At 36.7% G+C, this 19713-nt stretch overlaps 1 protein-coding gene across 3 annotated transcripts in view; it reads left to right on the forward strand.

Annotated features, from left to right (window-relative positions):
* Nucleotides 1–19713, forward strand: part of Diaph3 (diaphanous related formin 3) — a 502378-nt gene that overhangs the window by 193336 nt on the left and 289329 nt on the right. For all 3 annotated transcript variants that reach the window (XM_052732620.1, XM_052732621.1, XM_052732622.1), the window contains 3 exons: nucleotides 10169–10273; nucleotides 12648–12974; nucleotides 13687–13801. In XM_052732620.1, the coding sequence (XP_052588580.1) occupies nucleotides 10169–10273; nucleotides 12648–12974; nucleotides 13687–13801 (547 nt within the window). The remainder of the gene's footprint in view (nucleotides 1–10168; nucleotides 10274–12647; nucleotides 12975–13686; nucleotides 13802–19713) is intronic.

The raw sequence follows: 19713 nt of genomic DNA on the forward strand, positions 1-19713 counted from the left end.
AGCCTAGCAATTTTTCTGACTCCAGTTCCTGTAACTGAAAGTTTTTCTGTGTCCTGGCTGGTTGGTGTTTGGGACAAATCTCTCCCACCCATCCATGATCCTGCCGCTGCTTATAAATAATCACTCAGAAGCTGATATTAATTAAAACTGCTTGGCCATTAGCTTAGACTTACTACTGACTAGCTCTTGCACTTAAACTCAGCCCATTTCTGTTAATCTATATTTCGCCACATGTCCCATGGCTTTACCTGTATGCTCCCTGGATGGCGGGCTGGCGTCTCCTGACTCAGCCTTCCTCTTCCCAGAATTCTCCTTGTCTGCTTATCCTGCCTATACTTCCTGCCTGGCTACTGCCAATCAGCATTTTATTAAACCAGTGTACAAAAGCATTACCCCACAGCATTTTCCCTTTTCTGTTTAATTAAAAAGGAAAGTTTTAACTTTAACATAGTAAAATTATATATAAAAAAAAGTTATCAAGCAAGAATTACAGTTACAATATCTAGTCTATATTTGGCAAATTAAAAAAAAATGTTCTATTTATCCTATATTTGTGAGTCTAAGGTTTCATATCTAACTTACCTTTTATCATAACTAAGGAAAATTATAGCTATCTAGTCTTCAATTACATCAAAGACCCCAGAAGAATGTTACCTAAGTATACAGGAAATGCATTGTAAGCAATTTCCCAAAATTCTGGAAACAACAGAGAGATTTGCCTGCGTGGACAGTCATCCAAAGTTCCTCTGCAATGTTGGGGCATCCATCTTCAGCCCATAGGCCTAGTCTCTCAGTCATTTTTTTTTTTTTTCCGCTGCGTCCTTAGACTGACAGTTTCTTCTGTGAAGCAGGAACCTAAAGGACCATCTCATCTTGCAAAGTTCAGTGGTCATCTTCCCATGGGTCCTGCATGTCCAGTTTATATGACATTTTGTCAAGCAGTCCAGGCAAGTACAGTTTCTTGCCCAAATGGCTGTTTTTGCCCAGAAGATAAACTCCATATAGAGGTCTTCGATGCCCATCCTACTCTTTGAAGTAAATCAGTCCTGCCAGGAACAGACGTGTGTCATTGTCCAGAATGTCTAAGTTTTTAAAACATTTTAAATGCCATATTCTGTAGGTCTTTGAAGTGGTAGAAGATTATCTACCTAACTGAATTATATCTATGTATACCTAGAAAACTTAACATGACTATGAGTTTGACTATCATAGAAGACTAATTATTAATCTGTATTTCTTAATTATTCATTACAATTTAAGTGAGCTGCACAAACAAAATACCTTGAACAAGAGCATAAATATACTTATAGTATAACAAAATTAAATTTGTATCAATAAACTAAAATCTATACCAAAGAAAAAATTTTAAACAAGTTATTGTTCTTTAAAAGTAGATTCAATAATTGACTCTTTCATTCTATTATATCTATAGCATCCCCCTTTTTTCCTTTAGAAAGAGATTGCATTTATAATCAACATGCTTTAAATGAAAATAAACATTCATAAACAATATTTTGGGAATTTGTACATAACTTCTTATATTACTTTCTGCTGGATGAGGGTGCTGGCAATCTAATGGGGATTCTGAGAAAATTAAAAGTTATGGTCAATTCCTGACTGGAGTAGTCTGTGACACTGTATTTTCTGAGCCAGTTGCCTTGAAGTTGATTTTGGATGTTAGATGATCTGGGCCATGATGTCATTGGAGACCTTTCAGGGGGTCTTGGCTGGTCAAACCTAATGTATCTTAATCTGGAGCAAATTGATAGCCTCTTGCTTCCTGTGGAAACAAAAACAGAGCCTCCTTTCCAAAGCAACATATCCTTAGATCCAAATTTTGAAGTCAAGATTCCATATATATATAGGCTTAATTTAGCAGCCTTTACAATCAAATATTTTTCTGCAGTTAAAAATATCAAAGACAACACAATCCATATTCTCTGTGTAATATCCATCTTTACGTGGCTAATTTTTTATACTACTTTTACCTCCTTCAAAGAACTTATTTTTTAAAACTATTTCTTTATATTACTGTTTATATTCATTTTCTTCTCTCTTCCAAGCCCATGCACATTTTTACACACATTATAAACCATTTTAAGTCTTGTTCCATCTGAATCTTCCTTCTTGTGAATCTATTGCTTTAAACTGCAGCATCACTAGGACTGAAATGGCAGCTTTGGCTGCTGGCTCTGCCCACCTCAGCTTCCCAACATGGCAGAACTACATTTACCGCCAACTCTGGGAACCAGGCTTACTGCCAACTATGGGAAGGGGCTGTGCTTCCATCCAGCAGTGTATAGCCCACAAACCTCTTTTTTTTTTCCCCCTGTACTAGCAAAAGCTAAATCTGTCATGATGCAGTACATTGTGTGGCTTGGAAATGCCACTGTGTACCATGGTGGAAATCTACCATGCTGCACTCAAGCCCACACACCATTGAGAACCCACCATATTGTAGCTCATGGCTGGCCTGAGAGACACAACTTGGAAGTTGTTTTTAGCATCATTTTAGGTTTTTTTTTTTTTAAAGCTCTCTCAGGTTTTAGTTCCCACGTTTTAGCGCCATTTGTAGTTGAAAATTTTCATGTGTTCCATCCGGTCCGCAGCTGCTCACACTCAAACACACAGAGGCTTATATTAATTAAAACTGCTCGGCTATTAACTTAGGCTTACTACTGACTAGCTATTGTACTTAAACTCAGCCCATTTCTATTAATGTATACTTGGCCACATGTCCCATGGCTTACCTGTGTGCCATTACATGCTGCTTCCTGGACTGCGGGCTGGTGTCTCCTGACTCAGCCTTCCTCTTTCCAGAATTCTCCTCGTTTGCTTATCCCACCTATACTTTCTGCCTGGCTACTGGCCAATCAGCATTTTATTAAACAAGTGTACAAAAGCATTCTACAGCAAATTCTCTTTGCTTTTTTTTTTCATGCAGTGTTTTGGCCTCTTCTTTCTGGCATAGGATTTCTGTATTAGATATTTTCTTGGCTGGATTCCTGACCTTTGAAGTAGTCATTCAGAAATGAATTCTTAGAGCTAACTTCTCATGTTGGTGAAAAAATAACAACTACTGCCACACAATCATGCCACATCTATATTCACCTATTGAGCCTTTATGTTGGACACCATCTCATGAAGTATATACTGTTAATGTAAAAGCGCCAAAATGTCCTTGGAGAGATTTCTACTTTTATGCAAACTTAATCAAACATAAATGGAACTTTCATAAGTTTTGAAGAACTTCTGTTGAATTTTATGTCTGTGTCGTTGTTTGATGCCCTAAGGGTTGGAATCAGCTAAACACTCTGTGAGAGCTTATGCAGCCCAGCCCATTGGCTGCTTGCTAGGTGTTCTACTTAGATTTCTGCTGCTGTGATGAATACTGACCAAAAACAACTTGGGGAAGTAGGGTTCATTTGTCATATATGTTACAGTTCATCATGGAGGGAAGTCAGCCACGAGCTCCAGACAGGTACCTGGAGGCAGGAACTGCAGCAGAGACCATAAAGGGATACTACTTACTGGCCTGCTTCCCATGGGTTACTCAACCTGCTTTCTTATAAAATCCAAGGTCACCTGTGTAGGAGTGGTACTGCCCATAGTGGGCTGGGCCCTCCCATCCAAGCCATCAATCAAGAAAATGACCCTCAGAAATGCCCACAGGGCAATTTGATGAATGCTGTTCCACAGTTGAGGTACTCTCTTCCTTCTGTCAAGTTGACAAGAACCAACCAGTACACTAGGATCACAGTTATAAATATGATGTTATCATTGCCTGGAAGATATTTTGGTGCGGGAAAGAAATGGTTAGATTATTACACTGTCCAAATGGTCATAAAATGGTTAATAGCTGTTAGATATAGTGTGACCCTTCTCTCAGGCAACTTTGCATTCTAAACTTAGATAATACCTTCACTTTTCATGCATGGAGTACTGTTTTCAAGTATTAGATACCAATAGATCAAGAGTAGGATAGTATTATGCCTATGTTTTGTTTAGGGTATATGAATCGAGTTAAATAAAAAATACTCAATAGATTTCTTTTAAATAGTAAGCTTTAAATGTAAATAAAAGACCTTGTTCAAGGTTACTTGCCTTTTTAAAGCCAGAAGTTGTATGCATTGCATATATTCAGAAAATACTTTTGCCTCATAATAGTTTTTAGTGCCATATCATCTTGTCTATATCAACAGAAACTTTGCTCTGATAGCTTTGTAAAGACACATGTAAATACTTAGCTTCAGGCAGGAAGCTATCATAGTTTCTAGGTGCATTTTCTATTTAGGTGCATCAATTTGAAAAATGAAGAGCAGAAATGTCAGAAAGTAGATAGAGTATATTGAATTATTAACCTTCTTGTGCAGAGGCACTAATACATTTACCCCGGCTATGAAATTAAGCAGAAACTCAACTTTAACTGTGTTTCTTGACATTTTTGAGTGTAGTTTTGTAAGTGTAGTATTCCTTCAGCCAAGCTTTTTTTTTTTTTCAGTGGGGGCATGGGGGGCACGGAAGAACACTGTCTTCAGTTTTCCTAAGGTATACTTTAATAGAGACTGGTTGACCCCAAGACTACTGTGATTTGATTGGACATATTACAAAAATGCTAAAGCAAGGTTTATAATTCATCTGATTCTTTTGTAAGTGAGGAAATAGGCTTTTGTCTCTTCAGTATGTCCAAGTTTATTTAGTTTGTTTTTTAGACTATACTAATGTTAATCTACTTGATTTCTTTTTCTGTTGTCCTCCAAGTAATCCTTTCTCTTGGTATTTTGATGTCCCAATATTTATATTGTCAGAAAGTCTCCTTATTGTTACTCTGGTAAGAAGTTTGTTTCTTCCTTTTTCTTCTGAAAATGAGAAAGGAGTTTTAGATGCTGAGATACTTAATTCACGATACTTATGTAGTCATTCATTGTTTAAAGGAAGATTTGACAGGAGTTTGCTCATCACTTCATTCAATAAATACTGAGTTTATTATAAATTTAAGGCAATTAAACATGATAATGTAGAAAAGTTTTTCAGTTTGGTGATCTTCTAAATAAAGTGTCGTTAAGGTGAGAAGTATTAGAAGAAGGTATATTTATATGGCAGTATGATAATTTATGTGTTAGAAAAATCTCGTTTGGTGTGTAAACCTGCAAAAGAGTTCTCATTCAGCTTTGGGTAATGAGGAAAGATTTAATGAAGGAAGTGGTGTCCATCAGCTGTGAGGAATCATCGCACAGTATCTAGTTGAGATATCCAAGGAGCAGGTACATTTATGTATATCTTTTGAATTTCTAATTGGTATCTCAAGCTTAACATGTCTCCCATAGTTTGATATGGTGTAACTGCACCCCTCCAAGGACTCGGGGGTAAAAGGTTTGGTTCTCAGCATAATCCTGGCAGTTGGTGCAGCATACAGAGAGGGCATTTAGTTAAGTAAGAATTAGGTAGTTCTCTTTCATCACTATGGTCCTCCTGAGAGGCAGAGGGTCCTTGATAAAGGATAAATCCCAGCTTCTCTCTTCTTCTATGCCACGGGTTCTCCATCATCTTGCTTGACACAGTCCTTTCCCAACTGTCTAGGCCGTGAGGTGATGTAGCCAAGTGTCAGACTTATCATAGTCCCTGTTCAGTGTCTTTTGTACTTTGAACCTTTGACGTTGTGAGCTGAATAAACCTCTTCTTTCTTAAGTAGACTGTGTCCAGTATTTACTTACAGTGATGAAAAAGGTAATTTATAAAACATTTTTGGTAAATAGTAATAAAACAAAACTCAACTTTTCTAATAATGCATTTCTTCTACATGTTTTATATTCTTTTCTTGCTATATTATCATAGGTTTGCAGCCTTTGATAGAGTGTGTTTCTTAATTTCTTTTTTTTTTTTTTTTTTGGTTTTTCGAGACAGGGTTTCTCTGTGTAGCTTTGCACCTTTCCTGGGACTCACTTGGTAGCCCAGGCTGGCCTCGAACTCACAGAGATCCGCCTGGCTCTGCCTCCCGAGTGCTGGGATTAAAGGCGTGTGCCACCACCGCCCGGCGTTTCTTAATTTCTTTTAGTCAGGTACAAGGTCTTTTGGATTTCTAGTCTTATTTCCTTCTGGCATCCTCTCCTTTAACTTATATTTGCTTGGACAACTGCAGTAGGCTCAAAGCTAATTTCTGTGTCTAGTATTTCTTTTTCATTCCATAATTCACACAGCTGCTGGTTGGGATTTTCAAAGTGCAAACTTGGTCATATTAATTTCTTAGTATTTTTTCGTTCATAGCTCTCAGCAAATCGTATTCTGTTTAATTACTTGCTCTTGGAATTTTACTGGCATTTTTTAGCTACCTCCTCAAGGTCTTAAAATTTGGGGTGAGGCCTTGTTACTCTGACTCATTTTCTTGTTTGTAGTCTTCTGCTTTTATTGGTGGCAGGTTTTATGCATCTAGGATATTTAGTTTGCTTTTCCTTCACAATTAGATGTTGCTGACCAGAAGTCCTGACCATGCTCCATTCCATTCTCTTTCCACAAACTAACACTTTGAGGACCATATCATATGCACACTAATAAGTATTTATTTTACAGTGGAAAATAGGTAGATTGAAGATAAATCATGAAAATGTCTCTTAGAAATGCCCACAGTCCAATCTGATGGAGGCAGTTCTCCGTTTTTTTTTCTTCTGTGGTGACTTTAGTTCATGTCAGGTTGACAAAAGCAAAACCAGCACAATATTTAAAAAAATATGGTAGACAGGGCCAAAGAAGCACTTCATTCTCAAACTTTTAACGTGAAAGACTTTAGTTTATTAATGTTTGTAAATTTCAGGCAGTGCATTGTGATCATATACACACTCACTCCCCAAATCTATTTCCACATCCCTATCCACTCACCTTCCTGTCATCTTTTTTTTTTTTAAGTGCTTGAAGTCCAAAGTATGTTGCCCAAATTCTCTTGGATGTGGGGCCAACTTCTGGATCATGGTTGACCTGCCATGTGTCATACTCTTAAAACGTACTCTCACTCCGTCCCTCAGTAGTTATCAATTGCCAATAGGTCCGTAGCTAAGGAGTGGGACTTGGCGCCCTCCTACTCTGTCTATGCTGTGATGTTGTTTAGCTTTTGCTTGTCAAGGTCGTGCACATACTGTCCACAACTACTGTTTGTTCGTATGTGCAACGGCCTTGTGTCTGGAAAACACGTTTTCCCTGTAGTTATCTTTCACTTTTGGCTCTTATCAATCGTTGTTTCCTCTACCACAACAGTCCTTATCCTTATCGGGTGTGTATGATACCAATGTACCATTTTGGGAATCGGTTCTATCCTTATACTATGTGGATTCCAGGGGTTGAACTCAGGTTAGCAGGCTTGGAAGCAAATACTTTCCCTGCTTAGCCATCTTTCTGGCCTGTTTTTTTAGGTTTTTTGAGGAGCTGCCGTATCAATTTTAAGTGTCTACATTACTTTATATTCCCACCAGCAATGCTTAAAGACTCCTCTTACCCTCCATACACATTAGAATTTATTGTTTCTTTTGTTGAGTATTATCATCCTCGTGAGGAGTGAGGCAAAATCTCAAGGCAGCTTGAATGTGGATTTCATTGCTGGCTAAGTATATTAAATATGTTTTACAGTATTTATTGGCCTTATGTATTACTACTATTGAGATATGTCTGTTCACTGATTTTACTCAATTTATTGATGGGAAAATTTGATTTTAGTCTTCAACTTGTGGACTTGCAGTTAGATTCTAGATATTAATCTCTTGTTGGATATGCAAAGATTCTCTCATATTCTGTATATTGTCTCTTCACTTAACTAATGATTTCCTATACTGTGTACAAGATGGTTAATTTCACACTACACTGTTTCTGTTCTTGGGATTATTTCCTATGCTATAAGGATATTCTGAATTGTTAAATTAGTGTTTAGTGGTTTGTATTTACATTTAAAGACTTGTGGCACTGAGTAGGATTTTAAGTAGCTCAGCCACAAAATGATGAATGATGGTCATTTGATTTGGAATTTGGTAGCTGATGGTTGTTTTGTAGTAAAGGAATTTTGCCATGTTTTGGTAATGAAGTGTATGATGTTCAGTTGGCTACAAAAGTTGAGTATGAGATCAAAAAGTATGCTGAAAAAGCTAATTTAAAGGTAATAACTCAGATGCTTAGAGGGGCACCTGGGCTAGATGAAAGGCAGAGTACAGAGAGGCTGAAACAGCCATGAAGAAATACCTCACAAATACTCATTTGCAGAATTAAGCAGGAACAGAAAAGTGCGAACTGTGTTTCTCTCTTGGGTAGAGCCTAGGGGGAAATGACCACATGACACAAGAATGGCACTGCTAGAGGAAAAGACAGGGACCAGGGCAAGTAGGTTGGAGCTCTATATGGAATAATTAATGTATATTATATGCATCATGAAAATGTTTCAATGAAACCCCATGTTTTGTATAATTTATATATGCTAAAACCAAATTTAAAGGGAGGTAGATGAACCTATAAGCTGAATCGTGATTTAATTTGTGAATAAGTTACTTCATTAGGCCTGGCATTAGTATCCTTTTAGTTTAATGTTTTTAATAGGAGGATGTGTTTGGTGGAATCTTCATAGTAGAGGTGGCCATGCTGGTGTGGTTTGCGAGATGTGAAGAGCATTTGCATACTTTTATTTTTTTAGTTATGTTAAAATTTAATTTTTTCACACAATATACTTTGATTATTTGTGAATTTTAAAGCATCTAAAAAATTGTATTCCTTCATTCATTCGTGTACATGTGTGCCACGGTACATACGTGGAAGTCAAAGAACAGCTGGTGGAAGTCATTCCCCAGCTTCCATGTAGGTCCCAGTTACCAAACTCTGGTCAGCAGGCTTGGCATCAAGTGCCATTACTCAGTGAGCCATCTGGTAGGCCCATGTAGTATCTATCTCCCCCCCCCCCCCAGTTATCATTACAAAGATACTGGGGGTGAATATGTAACATGCACTTTGTTTTCCTCACTTGTCAGGTAGAAATTAAAGTAACTTTTCTAATTCAAGGAATTTTGGTTCTGAAACCTAAAGATGCTTTTTGTACTTTAAAGAATGGTGACAGGATACCATGCAGATGTGAGGGCATGGGGCAAAGTTTCACGTCTGCTTGTTGCTGGGAATCTAAACTACTCTAGCAGTTTATTAAAAATTGTCAAGCATTCATTATGGGATTGTGGCATCTTTTTCACTGAGTAACTCAGATTATGGAAACAGGAAATGTGACATCTCAGATCTGTCACTTGATATAGACTTTTAACCGCCTTTCCATGTTATGGAGAAAATAACACACATTCACACACACACATGCTCATTAATGACATAGAGATGTGCTTAGACTGTACTCACAGTTTGGAGGCACAAAGAAGTTGCATCTTTTTGTGATTGTTTTTTGTTTTAAAATGCTGCATACTTGTTCTTGATTATGAGACAAAAGTCTATTTAAATTCAGTTCCCTTGGGATAGGTTTTAAATCTAGATGATGGCAAAGTGAAACTATTTGAATGCAAGATAGGGAAATGTGATGAGTGGCTATATAAATTAGAAAACTCATTGGAACACTGGATTTTATTATTTGCCTTCCTCCCAGAAGGTGTTGCACCAGGGACTTTGAAAATCTAATTTATCATTAATCTCTGTAAGATAGTGGGGATATGGTAAAAGAAAAGCAAACCAAACATTTGACGTGTTTATGGCATGAAGTTGTGAACCACTGAAACTATTCAAACGGCACTTTTAAATCATATTGATGAACTCCAGATATGTTTCAAGTGTCAGGTCCTGCGGGTGGAGGGTGACAGCGAAGGCAGTACAATGCTTTGCTTTCTGTTGCTTTATTCAAAATCGCTATGATATTTAGGGACTTCTAAGAGAAATGCCAAGGTCGGAGATAACTATGGGCCTGTTTGCTCTGTTGGGAATAGAAGGTCATGGTCTTCCATTTCAGGTTTTGTCTCTTTTCTTCTGAATAAATGATTTTGGAGGGACCTGGAGAGACTTAGAGAAAGACTTGTGGTTGACTTGTCAGGGATCTGCCACTCCTTTTATGAAACCGATTCAGAAGTGTTTTATTGACAGATCATTAGCGCCATATTCTTATGTGAAGAATAATGCTTTTCATTTCCATCTCTCCCTCTCTTTTATTCTGTTTCAGTTTGAAAAAGAGTGTACTGACCACCAAGAAACCCAGGCTCAATTGCAGAAAAAGGAGGCAAAGATTAATGAGCTTCAAGCAGAGTTACAAGCTTTTAAATCTCAGGTAAAATACCATCTTGAGTGAATTGGATTTTGAAATTATACCAGGGAAACAAAGGTCATATTATATTTTCACAGTTTCAAAATGTTTAAGCTTTATTTGTTTCTTGTATATTTTCTCAGTATTATTCCTATACATCTCTAGACTGCTGTGTATATATTTTAAAGGTATTCTTTGTCACCGTTTTCCTCCCTGTGTTTGTAGGATTATCCAGGCTTTTACTAATTAACTGGCTTCCTTCTGCTTCATTTGGAGTTTGCTTCTAAAGTCACATGTTTCCTAAGTAATTAAGTGTAAAGGTTAAGAAAGTCCTCTACTCTTAGATTTGTCATCCATCACTGATCTTTATCCTACTACAGGAAATTATTGCTCAGGCTATTTATTTTTCCAAGCCTTCAGCCTATGGGTTGCCTTGCTGTGAAAGATAACCCCTAGCTGAATGAGAACATTTTCTGATAATTTTTCAATTTCTAAAAGTAAACAGATTTAAAACATGACAAAAAGAGCAAATCTGGATTATGAGCAGATAGCTCCCATACATGCTGTACACATAAGACATGAGATAAAAAGTACATCATCTGCATGCTTTATATGGATTGTAAGAGGCACGTTCACAGGTAAATTTCCTCCTATAGATTTACATACACGATAATGAACAATAATTGTAGTGTTACATTTTTCTCTCATCCTAATTTATGGCTAGATGAAAATAGGCTCAGGTGTATTGTTTCCAATATTACTGCCAATTTTGTTTTCTTTTGAATATGTCATTAGAAAAAATTCCAGAAGATGCCCTGTAAGATAGCTATCTGTTTTTAAAAAATTAAAACCCTTTGTAAACAAGAAAATTCTTAACCACCTGTGGTGCTTTATGCCTATGACCTTAGGTTTTCAGAGCCTGAGGCAGGAAAATGGCTGAGTCTGTGGCCAGCCTGTGCTGCAGAGTGTGACTCTGAAAAATGAAAAGGGATGCTCTTCTCGTTAGTTTTTACTATTGCTGCAAGAAGTAGCATGTGTCCACAGAAGTATTTAAAAATAAGATTCTCTTATTTAAATGAAATAGTTTTTTTGCATTTTATATATCATTTACTTGAAAGTAATAGCTGAAATAATATTTGTGATTTTTTTTCTGTCTTGGGCTAATATTTATATCAGAATTTTCTTTTAAAAATTTCCCATTTGAAGGATTACTTCTTGACAATTCAGGATAATAAAAATATATCCACGACCTTTGGATAGGGTGCATTGTGTTTATGATATAAAATGGGGAAAATTTATGATGTAAAACTGAAGTAAAATGTAGGAATCTCCTGTTTTTTAAACTTTGCACAGTGACAATCTGTGTTCATGACTATTGGAGGAGTACCTTGCTTTGATGACTTAAGATTACTATCCTGATTTAATTTTGTTTCTTAGTGACATTTGACTCCGTAGAGAGCCCCTAACCCCCTAAGAAATGAGTACTCTCTTACCTCGTAATTGTGCCCCTTGCTTGCCTTTTAATCTTTTTTTAAAATTTATTCATTCCTTGCATTTCTAAAGACACTGTGTGTACCTGTCACAGTCTTTGATAAACAGATAAACAGAACAGTCACTTTCCTCATAAAGCTTATATGCTGTCAAAGGGATAATTGTCCATGATCCTTTCAATAATTACTTCCCAGCTTTGCCAAGAGCTTCTGAGCAGTGTGAAATATACCAGGACACAACTGAGTGGACAGATCAAGTTGTCCTGAGGAAAGGGACTTGTTTGTTCAGATTGAAAAAGCAAGTAGAGAAGGCTTGGTAATCAAATGTCTGATCAAGAGGGACAACTTATATTTGAACCCTGAAATTAGTATGTGGTTGGCAGATATATAGAATTAAGAGAAAATTGGTTAAAGGTATTCCGGAACCAAATAGTGATATGTGCCTACTAAGGAATTTTAGGCCCCCCACCCCTCACGGCAGTAAAGGCATGCACACACACACACACACACACACACACACACACACACACACACACACATACACATCTATATGACGCGCTTAAGACCCTCTGTACAGAGGTTCCCTCCTTCTGTATCCTTTCCGTGCACCCTGAGTGGACTTCATTCCTCACAAAGCTTCTAGTGTTACCTGGAGACTGCTGACTCTTTAATCTTCTTACCCCATGGAACCACTTCTATCATAACTGCCTCAAAATGGGCAAAATACCTTTTCTTGAGAATGAAAGCTATGTGTGTATGCCCAAACTGGAAGAAACACTTTTAGAATTTCATAAGCCATTGCTAATTACTGGTATTTTTAATTTGATGTAGTAACTTATTTTTAAATAAATGTGCTTTTACTATTTGTGCACATGTTCTTACTTTTTTTTAATTCCTCTCTTCTCCAGTTTGGGGCCTTGCCACCTGGCACAAAAATTCCTTTGCAAGCTTCAGTGGAAGGTGACACTAGCCCTTCAGCCCTTCCTCCTGCCCCACCAGCCCTGTGTGGGGGAGTGCCACCTCCCCCACCTCCTCCCCCACCTCCTCCCCCGCCTCCTCCCCCGCCTCCCCCACTTCCAGGAATGGCATTGCCATTTGGTGGGCCAGTGCCACCACCACCTCCCCTGGGATGCCTCAGTGGGCACAGCTCTCTTCCATTAAACCTGCCATTTGGGTTGAAACCAAAGAAAGAATTTAAACCTGAAATCAGCATGAGAAGATTGAATTGGTTAAAGGTAAGACCAATTAGTGAGAGTGGACACACTTCTCCTTAGATTATCACTTCAGTTTAGACTTACTAATGCAGAGTTTCCAGAGGGAACTCTACTCCTAATGACAATATAGCAAATGGCATATATGTGCATATATTTTATATATGAATTATTATTCTATATCAGAAGTATTTAAATCATTCCCTTTGCTACTGTCTAGTAATTTCTCTTTTGAAAATTTGGTGAGAGTTGGTAATTTCATGGAATTTACTGATATGAAGGGTTTCTCAGAAATGTTAAAGGTTAGTGTTTGGAGTTAGCTCTCCCTGTGGGGAGCTGTTAGGGAGAGTACTGCCTGTTATCAGAAGCTTGCACATAGGTGACAGTCTCAATTATGCTGATCTTGTAAATGTGGGAGAATCTGTATGATGTTAACTCCCTTCAGGATTCCGAGTGCCAATGACCATTAATAATAACTGAGAAACGTAGCTGAGAAGAAACAAACTCCTGTACACGTAGCTTCAAATGCCCGACCATTTGGTCAAGGAAACTGTTGTCTTCTCCTCATAAGACCTCAATATTCTATAGAATATGTCTATCACCAAGCCGACTCTGGGGACAGATCTTACAAAGCTGACTTCATCAACATCTGGAGCTGGGGATGCTGACCTGTGTGCTGTGATTGGCCAGACAGGTGAACTGCCCAGCTGCTTGAGTCACTCTTCTCTGATTGCAGATTGGACCAAATGAAATGTCTGAAAACTGTTTCTGGATAAAAGTAAATGAAAATAAGTATGAAAGTACGGATTTGCTTTGTAAACTTGAGAACACATTTTGTTGCCAACAAAAAGGTAAGTTTGATAATAGTTTGGTTATCAATTTATTTTGAAATTCTTAACATTAGTAATTCATAATTACCAATCAGTAAAATACGCTAAGAAACCTTTATTATGATACCTTTCCATTACTAATTGTATAGAAAATGATCTAATAAAAGATTTCAAAGCATTTTTTTCACATAGGTCATCACATGAACAATTTTAAATTGAAAATGCTGACTATGTGCTTTGTTTCTTAGATTTTCTATGAAAAATTATTATTCAAAACTGTTTCGTTGAGTTAATTTAGGCTTTCCCCTCATGCCATGTTTTCCAAGACAATGATAGGGGATATCTACCTAGGCCTTGTGTGTGTGTGTGTGTGTGTACGAGAGAGGAATTGACTTATTAAATATATGCTGTTTACTAACAACCGTGCTAGATATATTTTATATATATGATTCAAATTGATCATCACACCAATTTATAAATATTGGGTAATCCTTAAAAATTCATTTGTAGCCATTGAAATGGCTTCTAAAATATAATTAGAAATTAAAAACTCTCTCTCTAAGTAATAATTGTAAATTATAAACTTTGTCTAACAAGTAATTGTAGAATTACTAGGTATTTTTGAGCAGGATTTGTCTTGAATAAAATATTGAAAATTCTGTATTGTAGTCTTTAAAGATAGCAAAGAATTTTGACAAGCTCATGCAAGGAAAACTTGTGAAGTAAGCAGGTCTTAATTTTACCTTTTGATTATGGTGAATCAAAATTTCCTTTGAATAAGATTAGTTCAGTCTTCAGGCAATCAAGGGAAATGTGTGTAGTTAAAATATGTATTTACATGTAAAACACTTCAGAATTTCAGATTTCCTAATCTGGAATTGATTAGTTTTCCCTTTGCCTTGCTAGTAGGAAGAAATGGTGGTACCGCCACGCTATTTAAGTGAGGCTGCCACCCACCTACCCTTCTTTCCCCCTCTACTCTGATTACTTTCTTAATTAATGAGGCTCAAAAGGGAAACTTGTTAGCATGTCTTTAATTTAGCTGTAGTGTTAGCCCTAAATGAAATAATTGGACCTTTAAAAATTCTTAAGTCATCTAACTTTAGCCTTGAGATTCAAGGTTGCAAGGGGATAAAAAAGATACATTTGCTGATTCAAATAGTAATAGAAGAGATTAAGGTGAGAAATGATCATACCTGTACAAGTATTCGTATTCCTGTCCTCCTCTTGGTGTGCAATCTCTCACTTGACTAAAGATGACACTGTGTCTTCTGCTCACATGCATCTTAGCTTTTGTTTATGTATTGGATCTTTGTGACTGTAAATGATATTTTTATGGTGAATAGAAAGAATTGGAAAACTCAGGTTTGTGTATCTGAGCAATATGAACATTTCATAATTGCAACTAGACATGATCTGAGAAATGACTATTTTGTGCAGTGCATGAAGAGACATTGGTATGTTTCTGACATTTCTAGTCCTTAAGCATTTTAATGAAAAAGGGCAGCCATTGTTGTTAATAGAGAGAAACATTGGTTTTGACAATATAGCCATTTACTAGGAGTGATCCAATTGAAAGGAAAAGGGTGTTGCAAAACTCACAGGTGAATGGGTTTGTGTTGTGGACAGGTTGCTCCATGTTGCCTCTATTTTTTGTCCTATCTGCCGAGGCATAATGTCTAAGTGCTGATATTTACCTATGTACCACAAGCCCAAAGTTTGTTAAATTTTATAATTTCTGGAGAAGTCAGAATTAAAGCTGGCCCCTTACCATTTTTTAGTCTATGCGAAAATCCTATTCATTTCCTGAGACTCCTGTGTTGTGGGAGGTGGGAGTTTGGATAGAAGGACCAGCTAAAGATCATTTTAATCATTAGTATGCATTTTCTGGAGTCAGGGAAAGGCAGAGTCTTCAATTAGTGAAGATTGTAATGACGTTATAGACAAATGGTGTGTTTTATTGCATTGAATCTTTGCAGTAAATATTTTGGATACTCCTCAGATTATAAAGATGGATGTCCAGTCCCAAGCATTTAACTGAGGAGATGATAATCCTGCATGTTTTCTAAGCTTGGGAAATACATAATAAGACTAAAGAGGGGAATCTTCTTTTTTTGGGGGGTGGGGGTGAGTATTTATCCTGTAGTCTTTACAAGAGACGTAGCTTTAGTCTTCTGACACTTTTTTTGTTCCGGTTGCTGAGATTTGTAGTTCTCATACCGTACAGCGTGGGGAGGAACCCGCTATCCCCATTGAGCTCCGGTGCATCCACTCATGGAGCTGGGTTCTTTTCCTTCCTTCTCTCCTCCCGTTCACCCTTTGCCCATTCCCTTTCTTTTCATCTCCCCCCACCCCTTATTTTTCTTTTGGTGGAAGGATCTCTCCCTGTAGCCTTGTCTGACTTAAAATTCAGTGTAGAAGCATGTAATAGCCTTTGTCATCAGTGAAAAGGAAATTCAAACTGCTTTGAGATTTCATCTAAAAACAGTCAGAATGGCCAAGATCAAGAATAACCAAAAGACAGCTAATGCTGGCCCGGAAAGGGGAATATCATTCACTGTTGGGAGGAATTCGAACTTGAATGGGGAACAATGGAAGTCATTCCTCAAGAGCCAATTACCTGAAGATTTAAATATACCAAAGGATTCAACATCCTACTATGGAAACACTGGCTCATCCATGATGTTGCTACTCTATTCATAATAGCCAGAAACTGGAAACAGCCTAGATGTCCATCAACAGATGAATAGATATTGAAAATATGATGCATTTGCACAATGGAATATTATTTGGGCTTTAAAAATGAAAAATAAAATTATGAAATTCATAGGTAAAAAAAAAAAAGTCAGTGTAGAACAGACTGTCCTCAAACTCACAGAAATTCCCCAATTTTTGGCTCCAGAGTTCTGGGGTTAAAGGTAAGCACCACCATGCCCATCTGTGTAGTCTTTATGCCATCTTGTTTCATTTTTACTGTGTACCAGCTGTTCTGCTGCTCTTGAAGTAATTGTTACTTTACACAGACCATAGTCACAGACTCATCTGACCATAGTCATAGAAAGGTCTTTTTGGTAAGGATATAAGATATGGACATTGTCTCTTAACCTTTGTTGGTTATGTATGCATGTGTATTTCTCTTTGAATGAATGTTTGGTGTATGTGTGTATTAACCCTATATATTTTTCAGTTAGATCTCAATTTGTTTTTAATCATTTTCCCTCATTTATATCACTCTTCTAATGAGAAAAGGTCGTAGTCATCCCTTTGAAGGTGTAAATGCTCTAAGCCTTTCCTTTGGAAATGCATATGGAAACTGTCCAAGCTTTTCCCATTTCTTCTTCCTCCTGTTTTACTTGTTCAACTTTCTCTCTCCATTCTACAACCACCATTCAAGTCAGCAGTACATCTTCAGCTTTATCTTTGACGTTTGGAAAACTGATCTAAATGAGGAGGACACATTCCCCTTCCTCTTGCTTTTACAGTCATGGGAAATCAGTAAGCTCAGCTGGGTTCTCCGTTGAAGCATATGAATGAAGAGCAGAACAAAGCAAGCTGATTCTGATTTCAGAAGAGCTGACATAGTTTACTGTCTTTGGCTTCTGTTAATACATAACAAGGTTATATAAAACACTCTTTATATCAAGTTTAATCACAATATTCATATTTTGAACATTTGGTATCATCAAAACAGTGCTAATCTCTCTCTTTCTCTCTCTCTTTCACAAGATTGGAAGCATCTGTTAATTTTTTGCAGGCTGTTGGAAAATGGATTAAAGTATCCTAACAGGTTATTGGTGTTGCATTTGTCAACGAAAATTAATATTAATTACTTTCATTATTCACAAACTGTTAACTTAATAGGGATTAAAGGGCTTTCTGGAAGTATATGAATAGTCTAATTCATTTGGACTGATTTATTATGAAAATCTGGTTTCACATTTGTTAGCTTTTTGAAGTAATCACATTTTGTAACAGGTGTGTCATATTTTCCAGATATGGCTAATAAACTGGTTTATAAATAATTTTTCAACTGAATGGTCATAGCATTTGGAAATAGTTCATGTATTTTATACTTAAGAACAAATCAAGCTTAGCTTTCTGATATCATAGTTCAGTGGACAAAGTGCTGGGGTGGCCAGTGATAAGCTGTGGATTATCACAGTGTCTTGGTTGTGTTCAAGATGTCACTTTGTATTGAAAACATAATTCTTTTTTATACATAAAAGTGCATCAAATGTCCTAAACTACCAGAAAAACTTACCATAAGGTGAATGTCTATAACAGAAAAATATGGTTCTTAGTTATACATGCTAATAAAGAGGTAATTCCCAAATGGGTGCAACCTAACTTACACAGAAAATGACATTTGACAAATACTGATTTATAAAGATTATGGAAAAATAAACTGAGAATTAAACATTTCTCTAGGGTCTATTACTCAGTCACATCTGTGTACTGAGTCTCATAAAATCTGAAACCATATGGAAATTATGAAATATGTAGTGAGGGCCTTGTTTAACAATGCTATCAGTTATACAGTATTTTTGTCACCCTTAGTATTAAATTATGGTATCAAGTTTTCTTGGTGTGTTAGTAGCCATCATCTTATCTCACACCCTCCTCTTTTGATTTTTTGTTTTGTTTTCTGTATTCTCTGCCTAATTCCTCATTTATTTTATTAATTAAATGGAATATTTACCCCTTTGCCCTCTAATTGTATTAAGTATTTATCCCCCTTTAGTAAATTACTCTTTTTCTTTGTCTGCAACTACTTTTATAACCCAGGATCATCCCTTAGAATTAGTGTACATTATTATTGACCTAACACTGTTAGCAAAATGTCTGTGTTCCACTATTGGAGCATGGGACGAGAGTCATGACAGTGAATACTCACAAGTAGATGTCAGGAGCTTCTAGCTAGTTGAATGCCACCTAGACATCTGATATTAGATAGTAGAGCAAATCCTATTCTAAAGGAACATAGACTTTCGTCATTCAGTTAATGTATGTACTTTATAATTTTAGATTATAAATCTGTAATTCTAACTTTATAATTTTAACGGAGTTATTGCAGAACTCAGGTTTTGATGTGATTATGTGTTCATGTGTTAATGTAAGTCCAATCCCTTTTTTTCTCAAGGCTATGTTATTTGGGCCTGTGACTTTATGCCTTATATGTTTTGTTTCATGGCTGTCGTGTTTTGTGCATTTCCATTGGGAAACAAGGGTAGCAACTTTTGACACCATGTTCTGTCTTGTCTAGGTGCATTGCTCATCGTTAAGAGATTTCAGAGTTACACACACCTTAGTCCTGAAATTTTTATCTTGCAGTCAGTGGGGGGAAAAAAATCACAGTAGTGTTTTAAAATTTGCTGAAAATTTAAAATCTTAAAATTTGGATTTTTCTTTCATTATAAATATCTGTTTCATGCAATAGCATCTATTACATTACACAGTAAAGATCATGTATACTTATATATTGGAATTATTTTAAATACTTTAAAATATTATTTAGACTCTTCAGTCTTTCATAATTAGGGGTAATCTTCATCCCTTGTAGAATATTATTTTAACTATGTAAAGATGTGTTATATTTGTTTATGCTGCAGAATATTACTTTAACTGTGTAAAAGTGTGTTAAATTTGTTTTTTTTTCTGTATTTGTTTAATTATGAAAAAATGTGTTGTTTCCCCTTGCCTGCCTAAGGCACCTGATTGGTCTAATTAGAAGCTGAATGACCCCTAGCTGGGCAGGAGCGGGATAGGTGGGGCTGGCAGGCAGAGAGAATAAATGGGAGAAAAGGAGAAAGAGAGGGACACGCCCATGGCCAGCCAGACATGAGAAGCAGAAGCAATGAAAGTAAGATACAGAAGGAAGGAAGAAAGTTAAAAAGCCCCAAGGCAAAATGTAGATAAAGAAACAGATTAAAAGA

Source organism: Peromyscus californicus, unplaced genomic scaffold, assembly GCF_007827085.1.
Source record: "Peromyscus californicus insignis strain IS unplaced genomic scaffold, ASM782708v3 Scaffold_12__1_contigs__length_115047231, whole genome shotgun sequence".
NCBI classification, from domain to species: domain Eukaryota; kingdom Metazoa; phylum Chordata; class Mammalia; order Rodentia; family Cricetidae; genus Peromyscus; species Peromyscus californicus.